General features: G+C 37.8%; 1 protein-coding gene across 1 annotated transcript; it reads left to right on the forward strand.

Annotated features, from left to right (window-relative positions):
• Positions 1-1,069: 1,069 nt before the first annotated feature.
• Positions 1,070-15,048, forward strand: itfg2 (integrin alpha FG-GAP repeat containing 2). Its single transcript, XM_060886526.1, has 12 exons — positions 1,070-1,377; positions 3,023-3,118; positions 3,221-3,262; positions 3,368-3,542; positions 5,074-5,213; positions 5,785-5,933; positions 6,539-6,633; positions 7,366-7,419; positions 8,594-8,685; positions 8,845-8,962; positions 9,439-9,612; positions 14,663-15,048. Exons 1-12 carry the CDS (start codon positions 1,282-1,284, stop codon positions 14,725-14,727), a joined length of 1,296 nt encoding a protein of 431 aa, XP_060742509.1. The 5' UTR covers positions 1,070-1,281; the 3' UTR covers positions 14,728-15,048.
• Positions 15,049-19,368: the final 4,320 nt, after the last annotated feature.

Consider the following 19,368-nt stretch of genomic DNA (forward strand, 5'->3'; position numbering starts at 1 on the left):
ACACCAAATACACACACTTCCGATATAAATCCATGTACACAGAAACACCCATGTCAAACTGTTTACATGCTGTTTTTGCACACAGTTTTTGCTCTTTTCACATGCTGTAAAGTATTTCTGCACATGCAAGGGGGGGAAGTTGTGGCCTAATGGTTAGAGAGTTTGACTCCCAACCCTAAGGTCGTGGGTTTGAATCTCGGGCTGGCAATATCACGACTGAGGTGCCCTTAAGCAAGGCACTGGGCACCGCAGCATAAATGGCTGCCCACTGCTCCGTGTGTGTGTACTTTGGATGGGTTAAATGCAGAGAACGAATTCTGAGTATGGGTCACCATACTTAGCTTTATCTCACATCAATATAGAACATACAGCATGTACACTGGTCAGAGCTGCTTTTGTGCATTGTCTTTTGTAAAATGTCTTGTATTTTTTGTTTGCATTGTCTTTTGTCCTGCACTGTCTTGTCTTTTGTCTTGCACTGTTTGCACCAGGTTGATCAGATGCACTTTATGTGTCTAGGACTAACTTACATAAATCCTTAGCTCTGTCTTTGTTTTATGTAGCACATGGTCCTGGAGAAATGCTATCTCATTTCACTGTGTAATGCAACAGCTATATATGGTTGAAACGACAACAAAAGCTTCCTGAATTCTTGATTTTGTTCTTGGAGTCATTATTATGCTTAAAAATTGAATTTTTCTTCATCTTCACCTGTCTAACAGACCCCTGCAGATTCTGGTGCCAAAATAAATATCAGCAGAGAAGCAGCCCTACAGCATGATGCTGCCACCACCATGCTTCACCAAGCCGTCTTGTTTTTGCACCAAACATATCTTTTTATACGAAGCCCAAAAGATTCTACACATTTTGCCACAAATTATCTTAGTATGTTTATTTAGATTGTAATTCATTTTTATCCACGTGTCACTTAAAGATGTACTGTATGCCACACGATTTGTTATTTATTTCTTAAATATTCTTTTTTTTTTTTGCTATTATGATAAATATTGCAATTTAATTTTAAGAGGCTTTTATTTTGAAACAAAAAACAGTACTTCCGTGTTTTGGTCACGTGTTGTGTTTGTGTTGGGAAGGTGCTGTAGCTAGCTAACATAATGTTAATGGTGGAAACCTCGATATTATGATGTAGTCTGAAGTGTAATATGGTATAAAATGTTCAACGTTACTATTCTTTAGCTGGAAAGCTGTATGTCAGTAATGTTATATTGCTTTCCCTAAACACAAACCCACACACACCCACAGACAGTAAACAGAGAGGACATGCGTTCCCTGAGTTTTGTTCAGCGTGTGTGTTTGGACTTCACAGGTTCTCTGTTTCCTCATGCCATCTGCCTCGGAGACGCCGATAATGACTCTGTAAGTTCATCCACCAGCTCTTTTCAGGGGAAAGTGTCTAGAGCATGCGCAGAAGGTGACGTCACCAGGTGTTATCAGGCGACGTCACCAGGTGTTATCAGGCGACGTCACCAGGTGTTATCAGGTGACGTCATGAACTAATTAGCATTTTTATTGATGGATCCAGGATATGGAAATGGAAGAGTAGTTTTCTGAAGACGTCTGTTAGAATAGAATCATTTGTCACAAACTAAACTTTTACACATACAGTACAATATACTTGACTTTCTATCAAGAACATCGTTGTTTGGTTATTGGGAACAACAGTCATTGGTCATTGGGAACAATATTGATGGATGATTAGTTATTGGGAATAATTGCAATTAGTTACTGGGAACAATAATGATTGGTGATTAGTTATTGGGAACGATAGTGATTGGTCATTGGGAACGATAGTGATTGGTCATTGGGAATGATAGTGATTGGTGATTAGTTATTGGGAACGATAGTGATTGGTCATTGGGAACGATAGTGATTGGTCATTGGGAACGATAGTGATTGGTGATTAGTTATTGGGAATAACTGCGATTAGTTATTGGGAACAATAATGATTGGTCATGGGGAGCAATAGGATTGATCATAGGGAACAATAGTGATTGGTGATTAGTTATCGGGAATAATAATTATCTGTGATTAGTTATTGGGAACGATAGTGATTGGTCATTGGGAACGATAGTGATTGGTGATTAGTTATTGGGAATAATTGCGATTAGTTATTGGGAACAATAATGATTGGTCATGGGGAGCAATAGGATTGATCATAGGGAACAATAGTGATTGGTGATTAGTTATTGGGAATAATAATGATCTGTGATTAGTTATTGGGAACGATAGTGATTGGTCATTGGGAACAGTAGTGATTGGTCATTGGGAACAGTAGTGATTGGCCATTGGGAGCAATAAAATTGATCATAGGGAACAATAGTGATTGGTTGATGGTAACAATAACGATAGGTGATTAGTTATCGAGAATAATGGTGATTGGGAATAATAGTAATTGGTGATTAGTAATTGGGGCCAATAGTGATTGGTCAATGGGAGCAATAAAGTCACTAAAGAAGTCTAAACAGTCACCAAATCTAGCAACAAATTACTGTCACTCTCAGTTCATGGTGGCTGACTAATAAATGGCTGCCTGCTGCCTACTCAAGTGCACTTGTGACCTCTGTCTTACCTGGCAGAAGATCCATTACCATACAGAAATTTGCTTCTTGAATCTCTGACACTGACTATTCAGCCCACTGCTTTGAGGAGGAAAATATATACCTCTCATCACAGTCAGCTGGATAGATTTTTGCTAACAAAAGACAAACATGGAGGCATCTGTGGTTTTTTTTGGCAGTTTTTAGATAGAAAGCAATGTCAAAGGCAGCATTATTTGGCTTGAAGTAACAACTTCAACAAATGGTGTAGTTAACGTTCTCCAATGGTGCAGTGGTAGGTTCTCCAGCTGTTACACCTAATGTGGATGTATGTTAGAACGGTACATCCAGAGGTTAGTGCTCCCAGTGTTCCCTAGATTGGAACAACCTGAATTGGTTAAACAAGATGAATAAATGTTGTGTTTATTAAGATATCTGTGTAAATCACATATTTTACTCTGTAGTTAAATGAACTTGTGGTCGGTGACACGAGTGGGAAGTTATACATCTATAAGAATGATGACTCCAAGCCCTGGATCACTAGAACATGTGTAGGAATGGTAAGTCAGATTATTAGTCTTTTCAATCTCACTATTAATGATGAATATAATACAAAATATAATCTACCATCTTATTGGTTCACAACTGTGTTTTGTTGCTAGCTTACATGTGTGGGAGTAGGAGACCTCTGTAACAAAGGCAAGGTAATGCAGCATGTAAAAATCACTTTTTACTTTGACAACTAAGATAAATCTATTTTGGTCAATGTTCTATAGTCCTGGATTTGACCACTTTGTTTTTTTTACCAGAACCTTGTGGTGGCTGTAGGTGCAGAAGGCTGGTTCCACCTGTTTGATATCACCTCCGCTGCAGCCAAAGCCGAATCCTCCAGCCAGCCCGAGTGTTTGTTCGGGGATGACCAGAAGCCGTGTTTTACACAGCACATCCCAGCTAACACGAAAGTCATGCTCATCAGCGACATCGGTGAGTCAAACACTTAACAACTCTTTTCAGTTTTTTAAATATTTATCATAAATAATCAGTAATCAGACATTACACTTAAACTCACTTTTTATATCCATTTAATGGTTTTGGTTTCTCCATCAGTAAACACTTGATTACTTCAAAAAAACAGACTTGATGTTAAGACTAGAATGAACAGATTTAGGACGTTTTGAGCATACAGTACACAGTTAGAGAAGGGAACTGATTTATAATCACACTCTCTGGTGTCACCCAGATGAGGATGAGGTTCCCTTTTGTGTCTGGTTCCTCTCAGGGTTTCTTCCTCGTATCGTCTCCTCACTACCGTCACCTTAGGGATAAATTTATAATGTATACATTTCAGTAAAGCTGCTTTTTGACACTGTTAAATCCACTATACAAATAAAACTGCATTGAACCGACTGTAAATATTAAAAGTTAATTAAGTTTCAAACAAAAGGCAAACAAAAATAATTCTTCTTATAACATCAGACACGTCAATACCCAATGAACTGAAAACATTTTATTTAAAATCTTAGAAGCAGAATATATTCACTCCGGGCCTCAGAACGTCTATGACACAACCTCCTTGAACATCAGAACATTAGACTTGTTCCCCAACAGCAAATTTCCTGCCTCATGCTCACCACGATGGTGACAAGTGGCCAGCTTAAATGGTGCAGATGTCTTCTCTAAACGCCAGTATATTTGAGACAGCTGAAGAATGTCACCGTCCAGCATGATTATGTACTGTGTGAAAGTTTTAGGCGGGTGTGAAAAAATGCTGTAAACAAAGAATGCTTTCAAAAATGGAAGTGTTAAACATTTATTTTCATAAATGAACAAAAGGCAGTGAATGAACAATAGAGAAATCTAAATCAAATCAATATTTGCTGTGACCTTCCCTTTGCCTTCAAAACAGCAGCAATTCTTCTAGGTACACTTGCACACAGTTTTTGAAGGAACTCGTCTGGTAGGTTGTTCCAAACATCTTGGAGAACTAACCACAGATATTCTGTGGATGTCGGCTTTCTCACATCCTTCTTTCTCTTCATGTAATCCCATGTAAAAAAAAAAAAATAACACCAAATATTGATTTGATTTAGATTTTTCTTTTGTTTGCTCACTTTGCATTTTGTACATTGATAGAAATAAACACTTGTTATTTATATTTATAAAAGCATTCTTTGTTTACAGCATTTTTTCCTACCTGCCTAAAACTTTTGCACAGTACTGTATAAAATTGTTGCATCCAGAGCTCTGATCTAAGCTTTCTCATAAAGCTGTGATATTGGCTTAAAGAGAGCTGTGTACATGTGATTCACTCATAATTTAATAAATCTGGAGCAAAAAAAAAAGTGAATAAAATTGACATTGACAAATTGATATGTACCAAAGAACACTAAGTGCTATAAAATGTTCTTTATCTAAGGTAATATCCCAGGACCCTGAAATGTCATGTATTTCCTTTGTAAAGTAAGATGTATAGATTGTTTAGGTTGATTAGTGTGTGTGTCTGTGTGTGTGTTAGACGGTGATGGACGCAGCGAGCTGGTTGTGGGCTACACCGACCGCGTAGTGCGAGCTTTCCGCTGGGAGGAGCCGTCTGATGCCACAGACCTGACATCTGGTCAGCTAATTCTGCTGAAGAAGTGGCTTTTGGAGGGACAGGTGAATGTTTACACACTACTACAGTTCAGTTATGTTTAATGACCTGGCAGTGTCTCTCTGTTTAATGACCTCAAACGTTACTGGATCAGGGGTTCAGGCACCAGCACCTCTAAGCTGTCACTGTTGGGCCCTTGAGCTAGACCCTTAACTTTTGTCTGCTCCAAGGACATTGCATCATGCCTAACCCTGAGCTCTTACCCCAACTAAGCCAAGTAAAGGCTTCTTCTGATGAGCATTTGGTGCTTTTCTCAGATTTCAGCATTTAATCATAAAGTAAACTAGAACCAAGTATAAAGCTGTTAAAAGAGTTGACTGTGTTTTTACCAGAATCAAGCGCACAATGGTTGTAGAAAAAACAACCTAAACACAAGGGATGTAATAATAGGTGTTTTAATAAAAGGTGTAATACAACATATTGATTCGTAGTTGTATTCCTTCACTCACACACTGGCTTGTGTTCATGTCCTGGTCCAAAAGTAGGATGTAAACACTTTCACCTAAAATATACAAAATGTCATCAGATAAAAGCTAGCCTAATAGCGACACCTTCAACCCTTATTTTCCCCTGCAGGTGGACAGTTTATCAGTAAACCCAGCTCCAGATGGCAGGCCTGAGCTCATGGTCTCTCAGCCAGGCTGTGGTTACGCCATCCTGCTCTGTTCCTGGACACAAGATGGCAGTGCAACGACAGGAGAGAGCCGCATGGCAGCATCTGCAGGGTAAGCGCTTCTTAATCTCTCTGTGGATGAGAGTTATCCTAATATATTTATAACAATAGTAAAATTCATATCTAACACTTTTGTAATCCCTCGAAGATCCTCAGCAATTAAAAATGTTATGTATAACACAATGTTCTTAGTCTCACCTGAGAGTCCAGGAACCTTCACTTTTATTATTTCACAGAATCTGAGACGCATTCATTTAAATGCAGGCTCGTCGGGCTTTGCTGTATCAGGGTAAAATGTCGTCCTTATTATAACCGAGTTTTGAATCAGAGCCGGTTAATGTGTCATGTGCTGCATACAGCTTATCTTGGGAAGTGAGAATTAAAAGCTAAACGACTGAATGATGATCAGATGATGCTACACTGTTTGTACTTTGGCGTTTCCACGGTTTCCAGGGTTTCTGTCATTCAGCACTGAGGCCAAGTTTATTTATTAATTCAGTACCAAGTGCAGACAAGAAGAAAATGGGCAGGAGGATTCATATGAATGGATGTCATTGAGTGCTGCTACGTTTTGGTTATGTGGGCTGGTACATGACATGATGTTCAAAAGAAACAAAAAGATCAGATGTACATGTTTTTTTTTTTCTCCCACTGCAGAGAAGGGCCCTCTAGAGACGTGGTTCTTCATCTGACCACCGGTCGCATTCATAACAAGAACGTGTCGACCCATTTGATAGGCAGCATCAGTAGGGGTACTGCATGAACACACACACTTTCTCTCTCTCTCTCTCTCTCTCTCTCTCTCTCTCTCTCTCTCTCCCTTTCTCTCTCTCTCTCTCTCTCTCTCTCTCTCTCTCTCTCTCCCTTTCTCTCTCTCTCTCTCTCTCTCTCTCTCTCTCTCTCTCCCGCTCTCCCGCTCTCCCTCTACAGTATGTCTCTCTTTCTCTCTGATACATTTATACATTTCTAAGCCAACTTGCCCCAAAGAATGTTATGACCGAGCTGTCAGTCACGTTTATTTAGTATTAACTAATCAGCCAATCACGTTGTAGCAACAGAATACATTCAGTTCTCCACGACCATGTCAAGAGCTTCAGTTCATTTAATATCAAGCATCAGAATGTAGAATAAAATGTGATCTCAATGACTTTGACTGAAACTTGCTGGTTTGCACAGCAGTCTAAACAGGATTCCTGCTCTTGGTTGACAGGAGAGGGATTTGTATGTAGTCTATTCTTATTTAGTTTATCTGCCTCGAGGGTGTAGGGTACAGTCATCCTGATGAGAACATTAACCCGAAGCTCTGGACCTGTATCTGCATGATTTCCTGCAGTTGAGCCACTGCTGCGTGATTGGCCGATTTGATAACTACATGAACGTGCAGGTTTTCAAAACCACACCTTTAACACAGGATGCAATTCATGATTGCATTTAGTAAACAGTATTCAGAGGTAAACTTTGCCCTGTTCTGTTTTTTTCTTTAGGATCGAAGGATGATGACTCAAAAGGAGGCTTATTTGCTCTCTGTACTTTAGATGGTAAGCAGCATGAGCTATGGAGACGTTCCAGCCGATTATATTAGGGTGGGCTGGTACAACTAATTGGTGGCCAATCAGTTGTAGTGCCCCCAACACTCCCATAAGCAATCCACAGAACACTAATAGCATTTTTTTATACAGTCCATGGTTTTCTTTGTTGCTTCTGCAGGATGCATGCTTCTGTAATGGGGCACTTGTTGAGGACTGAGCAGTGCTTGTGGAGGGTAAACTGGAATTAGCTGTATGCTCTGATGTGCTAGCAGCAGAGACACAGACAGCACTAGTTTGCTTTATAGGCTTAAACGTAATCAAATTGCATGTCGGTCAAATTATGAACATTTGTTAGCTGCTGCACAGCAATCACAAACTGAGAAAAGTAGGAAAACTTAAAAAAAAAAGTCAGTACGGAGTTAGAGACTGTAAGTGTGTCGAATTAATGTGAGGAGAGTAGTGAAAAACTATTGTGTGCTGTGGGGGCAGGGCTTTTTTTTTTTAACACAACCATATATCTCCTCTTTGGCCTTCCTCTTGTCCTCTTACCTGCAGCTCCATCTCCAACATCCTTCTACCAATATAACCATCTCCCTCCTCTGTACATGTCCAAACCATCTCAATCTAGTCTCTCTGACCTCTCTGTCCCCAAAACAGCCAACCTGAGCTGTCCCTCTGATGTGCTCATTCCTAATCCTGTCCATCCTCGTCACTCCTAAAGAGAACCTCATCATCCTCATCTCTGCTACCTCCATCTCTGCCTCATGTCTTTTCCTCACTGCTACAGTCCCTTTTTTCCCTTTGGCTAAAATAAAAGAAATCCAACTTTGATTGGTTAGGCAAGATCTAAATTTGGGTGGGCATATACACACATTTGACAAACCTCTGTATTTTATTCCACGCTGTTTTATTTATTTATTATATGATGGCACACAAAAACACACTCTGTTCTACATAAAGGTGTTATTAGCAGATGATTCCTTGACCATTTGGTGCTGACTCCAATTTGACTGATCCAAAGCTTTGTTTTATCCTGAAAAATATAAAACTAGGCATGTTCGAATTTAGGATTGAGGATGACTGACTTCATTGTGAAACTCCTGATCTTGAATGTCATTATATCAGTCAGGCATGTTTCAGAATCTTTTTCCCGAGTTCTTTAGTGTTTGTTTTATCTGCACAGGGACCCTGAAGCTCATGGACAGCTCTGAGCAGCTCCTGTGGTCAGTGCAGGTGGATCACCAGCTCTTCGCACTGCAGAAACTGGACGTTACAGTAAGTAGATTAAAGTCATAGCAGGTTTTTAAAGAGCTTCTTCCTAGCAGTGAGCGTTGAGTGTCATACTACATACTAGATACCCATCAACAGTTTTAGTTTTTTTTTTAAACTGACTGAGCTGCACAATGTGATGCGTGTATACGGTTGTGTATTCAGGGTGACGGCAGAGAGGAGGTGGTGGCGTGTGCCTGGGACGGCCAGACCTACATCATCGACCATAATCGCATGGTCGTCCGATTCCAGTTCGATGAGAACGTGAATGCTTTCTGTGCCGGTAAGGTTGTTAGATTTACACGTGTTGGAACGGAGCATGATAGCAAGCTGTAAATGCGATCACATAACTCACCACTAGTTGTCAGTATAGGAGCTTTAGAAGACTCTCAATGCCACCTTTCCTCCCTTTCTGCCCTTCTAAACCCTCCTTTCTGTCATCCTGAGCACTTTGTTAGTCAAGGATGAGTGCACCTTGCAGTGAGGTTATATAATTATTATTTTTTTATATAAACTAAACGTAACACACAAACAGTTATACACACACATAAAGCAAGATTCATTTATACACAAACACACTAGATGTCACTACGGGCACTAATCTATATCGAATGCAATCACAGACGCAGCGTACATGCTTATTTATAAGTGTTAAATAAAGTGTAATTATGATATCTACATACACATGATATCTACATACATGCACACGGTCGTGCATCAGTACAGTCACGGCTCCTTTGTGGTTCTGTAACGTTGCAGGACTGTACGCGTGCAAGCAGGGTAAGAACATCCCCTGTCTGGTGTATGTGAGCTTCTGTCAGAAGATCTATGTGTACTGGAGAGTCGAGTTGGAGTGCATGGAACCCACCAGCCTCAGGAGAGTGTTGGAGCAGAGACCAGAATACACAGATCTGCTGAGCAAGCTGGGAGTGGGTGAGGAACTGTGTGTGTGTGTGCGTGTGTGTGCATGCGTACGTGTTTTGAACAAATGGCAAACGGTCAAAGCCAGTCTTGTGACGTCTTGGTGTCACTATGTAGATCCTGGTGTCATATATATAACACAGCGTCTTAAACAGCAATACAAAGTTCCTCCGTGTTGAGTCTTCCAGAAAGATCTGCTGATTTCTGTTGGCTTCCTCAATCTTCAAGGGTTCAAAGCATAAAAAGAAATAGATAAATGAAAACGATGAAACTGATAAAAAAAAAAAACAGATCCCATTTTCATTTACTGCCTCATCTTTTTTCAGCCATTCGTTATAAATTAAAGCCCACATTTTTTTTAGACCTTTCAGGTTTCCAAATGTTTAGTTTATGACAAACAAAACTTAAGAAGCCATTTCTCACATAAAAGTCTTTTCTTAGCTGTCTGAGAAATCCTTGAATAAAGCTGAAATTTGTCTTTGCTTCTTTTCACACATTTATTCAAGTGTAATGAAATACTTGTGAATTGGAGTCCATTTAACTCACATTTTGAGGTGTTTACCAACATGCCTCAGCTTTCTGGTGATATTATTATGCTAGAAGCTCTGACTGGTTTGTAAAATCTGTTTGTACTGTTTTTGAATTTTGGAGATATGATTAGATAACAGCAGTGGAATTTAAAGCTATTAAGACATTCGGTTTTACTGTTCAGTCCTTCTGCATTTCATACCACACACACACACACACACAGCACACACACACACACACACACACAAACACACACACACATATATATACTAACACACACATACACATATACTAACACACACAAATATACTGTATATACTAACATATACGAACACACACACATATACTAACACATGCACACATATACTAACACATACACACATACTAACACATGCACACATACTAACACATACACACATACTAACACATGCACACACACATACCTACACACACACATATACTAACACATACATATACTAACACATGCACACATATACTAACACACACACACACATATACTAACACATACATATACTAACACATACACACATATACTAACACATACACACACATACTAACACATGCACACATATACTCACACATACACATACATATACTAACACATACACACACATACTAACACATACACACATATACTAACACATACACACACTACACATACACACACATACTATACATACACACATATACTAACACATGCACACACATACTAACACATACTAACACATACACACACATACTAACACATGCACACATATACTCACACATACACATACATATACTAACACATACTAACACATACACACATATACTAACACATACACACACACTACACATACACACACATACTACACATACACACATATACTAACACATACTAACACATACACACACATACTAACACATGCACACATATACTCACACATACACACACACTACACATACACACACACTACACATACACACACATACTACACATACACACATATACTAACACATACACACACATACTATACATACACACATATACTAACACATGCACACACATACTAACACATACACACACATACTAACACATACACACACATATACTAACACATACACACATATACTAACACACACACATACTAACACATACACACATATACTAACACATACACACACATATACTAACACACACATATACTAACACACACATACTAACACACACACAAACTAACACATGCACACACACACATTTTAACACACACAAACATACTAACACACACACACATATACTAACACACACATATACTAACACATACACACACATACCTACACATACACACATATACTAACACACACACTAACACACACACTAACACATAGACACATACTAACACATACACACACATATATACCTACACACACACATATACTAACACATACACACATATACTAACACATACACACATATACTAACACATACACACACTAACACATACACACATACTAACACATGCACACACACATACCTACACACACACATATACTAACACATACACACATATACTAACACACACACAAATACTAACACATACACACATGTACTAACACACACACATATATACTTACACATACACGCACATATACTAACACATACACACACACTAACACATACACACATACTAACACATGCACACAGACATACCTACACACACATATACTAACACATACACACATATACTAACACACACACAAATACTAACACATACACACATGTACTAACACACACATATATACTTACACATACACACATATACTAACACACACATATACTAACACACACATACACTAACACATACACACACATATACTAACACATACACACATATACTAACACACACACAAATATACTAATACACACATACTAACACATACACACATATACCTACACACACATATACTAACACATACACACATATACTGTACTAACACATACATATACTAACACATACATATACTAACACATACACACATACTAACACATACACACACACACATACTAACACATACACACATATACTAACACATACACATATATACTAACACACATATATACTAACACATACACACATACTAACACATACACAAATATACTGTATATACTAACATATACTAACACATACACACATATACTAACACACACACAAATATACTGTATATACTAACATATACTAACACATACACACACATATACTAACACATACACACATATACTAACACATACACACACATACTAACACATGCACACACATATACTAACACATGCACACACATATACTAACACATACACACATATACTAACACATACACACACATATACTAACACATACACACACATATACTAACACATACACACATATACTAACACATACACACATATACTAACACATACACACATATATACTAACAGACATATACTAACACATACACACACATACTAACACATACACACATATACTAACACATACATATACTAACACATACACATACTAACACACACACACTAACACACATATACTAACACATACACACATATACTAACACATACACACACATACTAACACATGCACACACATATACTAACACATACACACATATGTACTAACACATACACACATATGTACTAACACATACACACACATACTAACACATACACACATATACTAACACATACACACATATACTAACACATACACACATATACTAACACATACATATACTAACACATACACATACTAACACACACACACTAACACACATACACACATATACTAACACATACACACACACATTTTAACACACAAACATACTAACACACACACATACTAACACATACACACACACTAACATGCACACATACTAACACATACACACACATATACTAACACACACATATACTAACACATACACACACATACTAACACATACACACATATACTAACACATACACACACATATACTAACACATACACATATATACTAACACACATATACTAACACACACACACATATATTAACACATACACACACATATACTAACACATACACACACATATACCTACACACACACATATACTAACACATACACACATATACTAACACACACACACACATACTAACACACACACATATACTAGCACACACATACAGTATACTAACACATACACACATATACTAACACACACATACTAACACACACACACACATATACTAACACATACATATACTAACACACACACAAATATACAAATACACACATACTAACACATACACACATATACCTACACATACACACATATACTAACACATACACACATACTAACACATACACATACACACACATACACACATATACTAACACATACACATACATACACACATACTAATACATACACACATATACTAACACATACACACATATACAGTACTGTACTAACACATACACACACATATACTAACACATACACACACATACTAATACATACACACTCATATACTAATACATACACACACATATACTAACACATACACACAATGTAGTGCTACTGTAAGGATGCCCAATAGTACACTGTGTACTGACTATATGTATGAGCATATTGCACATGTTCACATGTTGATTTCATTATCTGTTTGTTAATTGTACATATTGTACACACATATTGTACTGATTATATGTATGAGCATACTGCACATTTTCACCTGTCAACTCATTATCTGTATAATTGTTCTGCAATTTCTGGAGTTACTATGACATATTTTAAAAAGTGTGAATTGTTTCTTTTGCTAATAACATATATCGACTTAGCATGTTTTGTCAGTAGATGGGGTTATAGCCCTGAGTTTATTGCTCTATTAAACCTCTAAGTGAAATAACAGAGAACATGTGCATTTTAATTTTAATCTTTCAATTCGATTATGGTCCACAAGATGATTATAATTCAGAACATGGATGGAAGATTTATCTGTTGAGACAAATTAGACCTTTATCAGGTTCTGTGCACTAAATGTTTGGAATAAATTAAAATAAATACATAAATAATAAAAATAAATTATTTAATTAAAAATAAAAAAAGACAAAAAAATGAAAGTCTCTAAGACTGAAAAGATAGATAGCGTAAATAAACTTGTATATAATGTTAATATGGTATATAATTGTAATAATGTTTAAATAATGAGCCTAATATTTCACTAGTATTTCACTAATATTTCAACGCATTTTCATTTAAAGGCGTTCATGTCCACAAAACATAGATCCCTGGCTTTAATTTATTATTTTATATGTACGACAAATATGGGAAACGTGAACATCTATAAGAATCTTTTTAAACCAACACCTTCATTTAGAAAGCATTTTCTCAGCACAGTTTCTCCAAATGAGCATTCGTAAAAAAAAACTGGTTAAAATAGTTCATGTATACACATGCTGTAGGTCTGTGTTTGTGTAACATGAGTTTGTGTTCCGTTTCAGACACAAGTGACGCAGAAGCCGTTCGGAAGCTAATCGGGGGCGTACTTTATGGAGATTCGGTATGACGAGAATAAAGATGACACCAAGTACTTTTCATAAATGTTTTATTGATCTTTGATTAAATGTCTTCAGAATCTTACTGTTCATTTTGTGCTCACTTGCTGTTCACTTTTTGTTAAGTGCTGTGTCTAATTTCATTCAGATCAAAAGATCAAGCAAGTTGTTTACTTCCAAAAAAAACAAGTTTGAAAATGTGAATCATTGTGTTTCTTTCTTGAACACATTGTTTGGTCATCTTTTACATCTGCTTGAGGACGAGAGAAAAAAAATACACAAACTTGTCCTAGTAAAGAGCATGTTGTAAATAATAAATACACAATGAAGACAATTTTATTCTGATTGGGTCCTGACTTCTCTTAATCACTTCTTATCCACTTCCTGCATCCCTGGGAAACATCAGAGGGTAAATCGTCTACTCCTTATCTACACCCGGTCATTTAATCCGTCTCTGAGGCTCGCTCTATTACTAGGGTTTTTTTTTCCTGACGTTTAAATTATTTAAGCTGCAAGTTTTCCATGACAGAAGAGGGCTGAAAGTCATTTGTCCATATACGTACAGCGCAGAGGAACAAGATTCCTGCTCGGGTCGCTTCCTGTTTCACCAGGAATGTCTGACAGGTCATATGCCACAGCTGGTTCTCAGAGACAACACATATATCACATACGGATGATGAATGATTCCGATGATTTGGTGCTTAACTTACACAATACAGTTAAGAATTTAGAAGCAAACGCTTTGACTCAGGCAATTGTACACTAGTCTATGACAAGATATACACTACTTTAAACTGTTACACAACTACACAATAACTTAAAGCATCCTGACGACTTCTGGATTCTTCACCCTAAGACTAGACCTGTCTTAACTTATCAGCATTTCCTACGTTCTCCTGTGTGTTTCATTATCCTTGAATGTACATGAAAGTCTTGAATGTACAACAAAAACCAAAACTACACACATTTTGGTTGAAGGAATTCAATCTCTCATCTCATCTCACTCATTTTCTACCGCTTATCCGAACTACCTCGGGTCACGGGGAGCCTGTGCCTATCTCAGGCGTCATCGGGCATCGAGGCAGGATACACCCTGGACGGAGTGCCAACCCATCGCAGGGCACACACACACTCTCATTCACTCACGCAATCACACACTACGGACAATTTTTCCAGAGATGCCAATCAACCTACCATGCATGTCTTTGGACCGGGGGAGGAAACCGGAGTACCCGGAGGAAACCCCTGAGGCACTGGGAGAACATGCAAACTCCACACACACAAGGCGGAGGCGGGAATCGAACCCCCAACCCTGGAGGTGTGAGGCAAACGTGCTAACCACTAAGCCACCGTGCCCCTATGGCAGCACATATACTAAAATTGGAACGAATTCAATCTCAAATTTTGAAAATTAAAAAAAAAAAAAAATTCAATGTTACTGTACATTTCTTTTGAATGGTCAATTATGGTGTCTACTTTATTCACATCGAACAATTGATAAGATGCAAATATATTTCAGATTTAATTCAGAACTCCAATGAGTCAAAAGTTTACATGCACCAAGCGACTGTTTCTTTAAACCTTCTAAAAGATTTCAGAAAATGTATCCCAGTAATGACTTTCAGAAGCTTCTGATTGAACCATTTTCATACACTTCTGACCGTATCTAGTTCCACTGCCTTCTTGCCTTGTTATCATGAAAGGATCTGGAGCAACTCTGCCAAGTGCTCCAAAAGTAATTTCCCACAATTTCACACAGGCTTGAATGTACAATTGAGACTAAATCCACACACATCTTGGGGAAAGATATTCAGTCTCAGATTTTCACAACTCCACACATTTCTGCTGGTAAGTCAGTTGATGGCGTCGACTTTACTCAAACAATCGAATAGGGATTTATATCAGATTTAATTCACTACATCGGAGCTCCAGTGGACTTTATTTATAAGCTATATTTAGAAAGCATGTGTCTTGGGTGACGTTACGATTCTCCCGACTGCTTGATGCAAGTTGTTTTTGTGTGTGTATCTTCACACACTGCCAATGTAAAGTAACTTTTATTTCTGCTTGGTTCCCACCGGGTCAGATTGGCTCAGTGCAAGGCTGTGCTCTGAATTTGATGTGTCCTATGATTTAAACTTTGTGACCTGTATGTTTTTCCCCATATCAGGCAGAAAACAACCCAGTCTGTGTTTAATATAGAACAGTTCAGCATCTGACCCTGGGAACTGACCAGCCTGAAACATCTGAAAGGACTTTGCGTTTTTTGTTTATTTTGGCAGAGGTCTGAAAAAAGGGACGATGATGAGGAGGTGGATGATGAAGAAGAGCAGGAGGAAGATGTTGATTATGTTGGTAATGATGATGAAGTTGATGAGTATAATTAGTAGGAGAAGGAAGATGATGAAGAAGAAAATGATGATGAGGGGGAAGAGGAAGAGGAGGAAGAGGATGATTATGAGGATGAAGATGATAATGATGATAATAATGATCAGGAAGAGGAGAACGAGGAAGATGGTAATGATGATGAAGATGAGTATAATTAGTAGGAGATGGAGAATGAAGAAGAAGAAAATGATGATGGGGAAGAGGATGATGAGGAAGAGGAAGAGGATGATTACAAGGATGAAGATGATGATAATAATGTTGATGATAATGATCAGGAAGAGGAGAACGAGGAAGATGTTGGTAATGATGATGAAGATGAGTATAATTAGTAGGAGATGGAGAATGAAGAAGAAGAAAATGATGATGGGGAAGAGGATGATGAGGAGGAGGAAGAGGATGATTACAAGGATGAAGATGATGATAATAATGTTGATGATAATGATCAGGAAGCGGAGAACGAGGAAGATGTTGGTAATGATGATGAAGATGAGTATAATTAGTAGGAGATGGAGAATGAAGAAGAAGAAAATGATGATGGGGAAGAGGATGATGAGGAGGAGGAAGAGGATGATTACAAGGATGAAGATGATGATAATAATGTTGATGATAATGATCAGGAAGAGGAGAACGAGGAAGATGTTGGTAATGATGATGAAGATGAGTATAATTAGTAGGACATGGAGGATGAGGATGATGATGATGATGATGATGATGATGATGAAATGTCTCATGTACAGTGGTACAAGCTGAAAAACCTTAATATATGACATTACAAAAGATACATTTCCACAGAAAAAGAGCAGGTTCTATGGACTGAATGTTTGGTGCCACTGAACTAACATGTATTGTAAATAAACTGACTAATTATCCCAATATTGAAATTGTTGGGTTTTGCACTAAATCAGTGTGTGCTGTGGGATCCATGGAATTAATTTTTACATGTATAGGGGTTTAATCATTTTTATACAAACTCATATATTACTGTAGCTTTGTTTTTGATGTTTGTATGTACGTGTGCACGTGTTTTGCCAGATCATTGAGTGTGTATCATTTGAGACCGTGTTGCTTCTCTGACACTCCTACATCACTCACTGTGCCAGAAGGAGAAATCTATGCTCTTCAGCAGGACTGGGAACTATGGCAACTGACAGCATGAAGCTAAGGCTGTACATCCTGTTACGCTACTCTGTGTGTGTTGTGTGTTAAATATAAATTAAATATATGTTGAGCAGAGAGGGCGCTTCTGCTCATGGTGTTCCGCAGGATCATTAATTGCATCCAGATTTACACTCTTAATATGTGTCACAAGACTACACAATAAAATAGAACTAGAATCTACTAAAATCTGCACTAGAACTTCTTCTAGATCCTTCATCCACCCTGATTCTAGACCTGTCTTCAATTATTAGCATTTCCTACATTCTTTGTGTGTGTTTCAGTGACATTATTGGACCATTATCTTCTGTATGAAACAAACACAATACATATGTATGCGTGTAACAGCACACTTGTATTTCTCAGTCTTGGATGTACAACCGAAACCAAAACTACATGAGATGTCATTTTAAAAAACAATCGCTTAGATATAAATATATTTCTGATTTAATTAATTACATCAGTATTGAATCAGTCTCTTTAAACCTTCTAGAGGATTTCAGAAAATGTGTCCCATTAATGACTCATTGCAGGTCCTCTGAAATAGCTGGGCATCAAGATGGCTGTGGATCAAGAGGGGTGATCATGTGCTCCTCAAAAGCTGCTTGCACATAGGCCAGGGACTGATTCTCACTGGTTGAGTCACCTGGTGGTGATTAAAAGACCTGAAACAGCACAGGTTCCTTCATTGAGGATGTGTTTGAGTGCATTACACTTAACAACTCACTAAAAACCTGCATATTATACCAACTTTTCCACTGACTGAATTTTTTATGCTGTTTTTGTGTAGGTTTATGACATATAGTCATAAATAAGACAATTTCAGTATTTCAAGATTCCAGAAGATTTATCCCAGACTTTTAGAAGCTAAAGATTGACCCATTTTCATACAACTCTGACTGTATTTAGTGCCACTGCCTTCTTGCCCTTGATATCATTAGAGAATCTGAGCAACTCAGCGAAGAGCTAAAGTAATATCCAAACAACTAAAGCTACCATGAGCATCTGTACAAACAACTGTATGCAAATATAAAAATCTTGGAAAGAGGTACTACCATTAACTACCAGCGATGAAAGAACTTTGCTCCAGCAAAGTTAGGGTTAGGGTT

The sequence above is a fragment of the Tachysurus vachellii genome, chromosome 14, assembly GCF_030014155.1.
Source record: "Tachysurus vachellii isolate PV-2020 chromosome 14, HZAU_Pvac_v1, whole genome shotgun sequence".
Taxonomy (NCBI): domain Eukaryota; kingdom Metazoa; phylum Chordata; class Actinopteri; order Siluriformes; family Bagridae; genus Tachysurus; species Tachysurus vachellii.

Excerpts from the sequence above, each read along its gene's own strand:
- itfg2 (XM_060886526.1), top strand. The coding sequence starts at position 1,282 with ATGCGTTCCCTGAGTTTTGTTCAGCGTGTGTGTTTGGACTTCACAGGT. Across the intron at positions 3,543-5,073 it reads CATGCTCATCAGCGACATCG|ACGGTGATGGACGCAGCGAG; the intron begins GTGAGTCAAACA and ends TGTGTGTGTTAG. Across the intron at positions 5,214-5,784 it reads AGTGGCTTTTGGAGGGACAG|GTGGACAGTTTATCAGTAAA; the intron begins GTGAATGTTTAC and ends TTTCCCCTGCAG.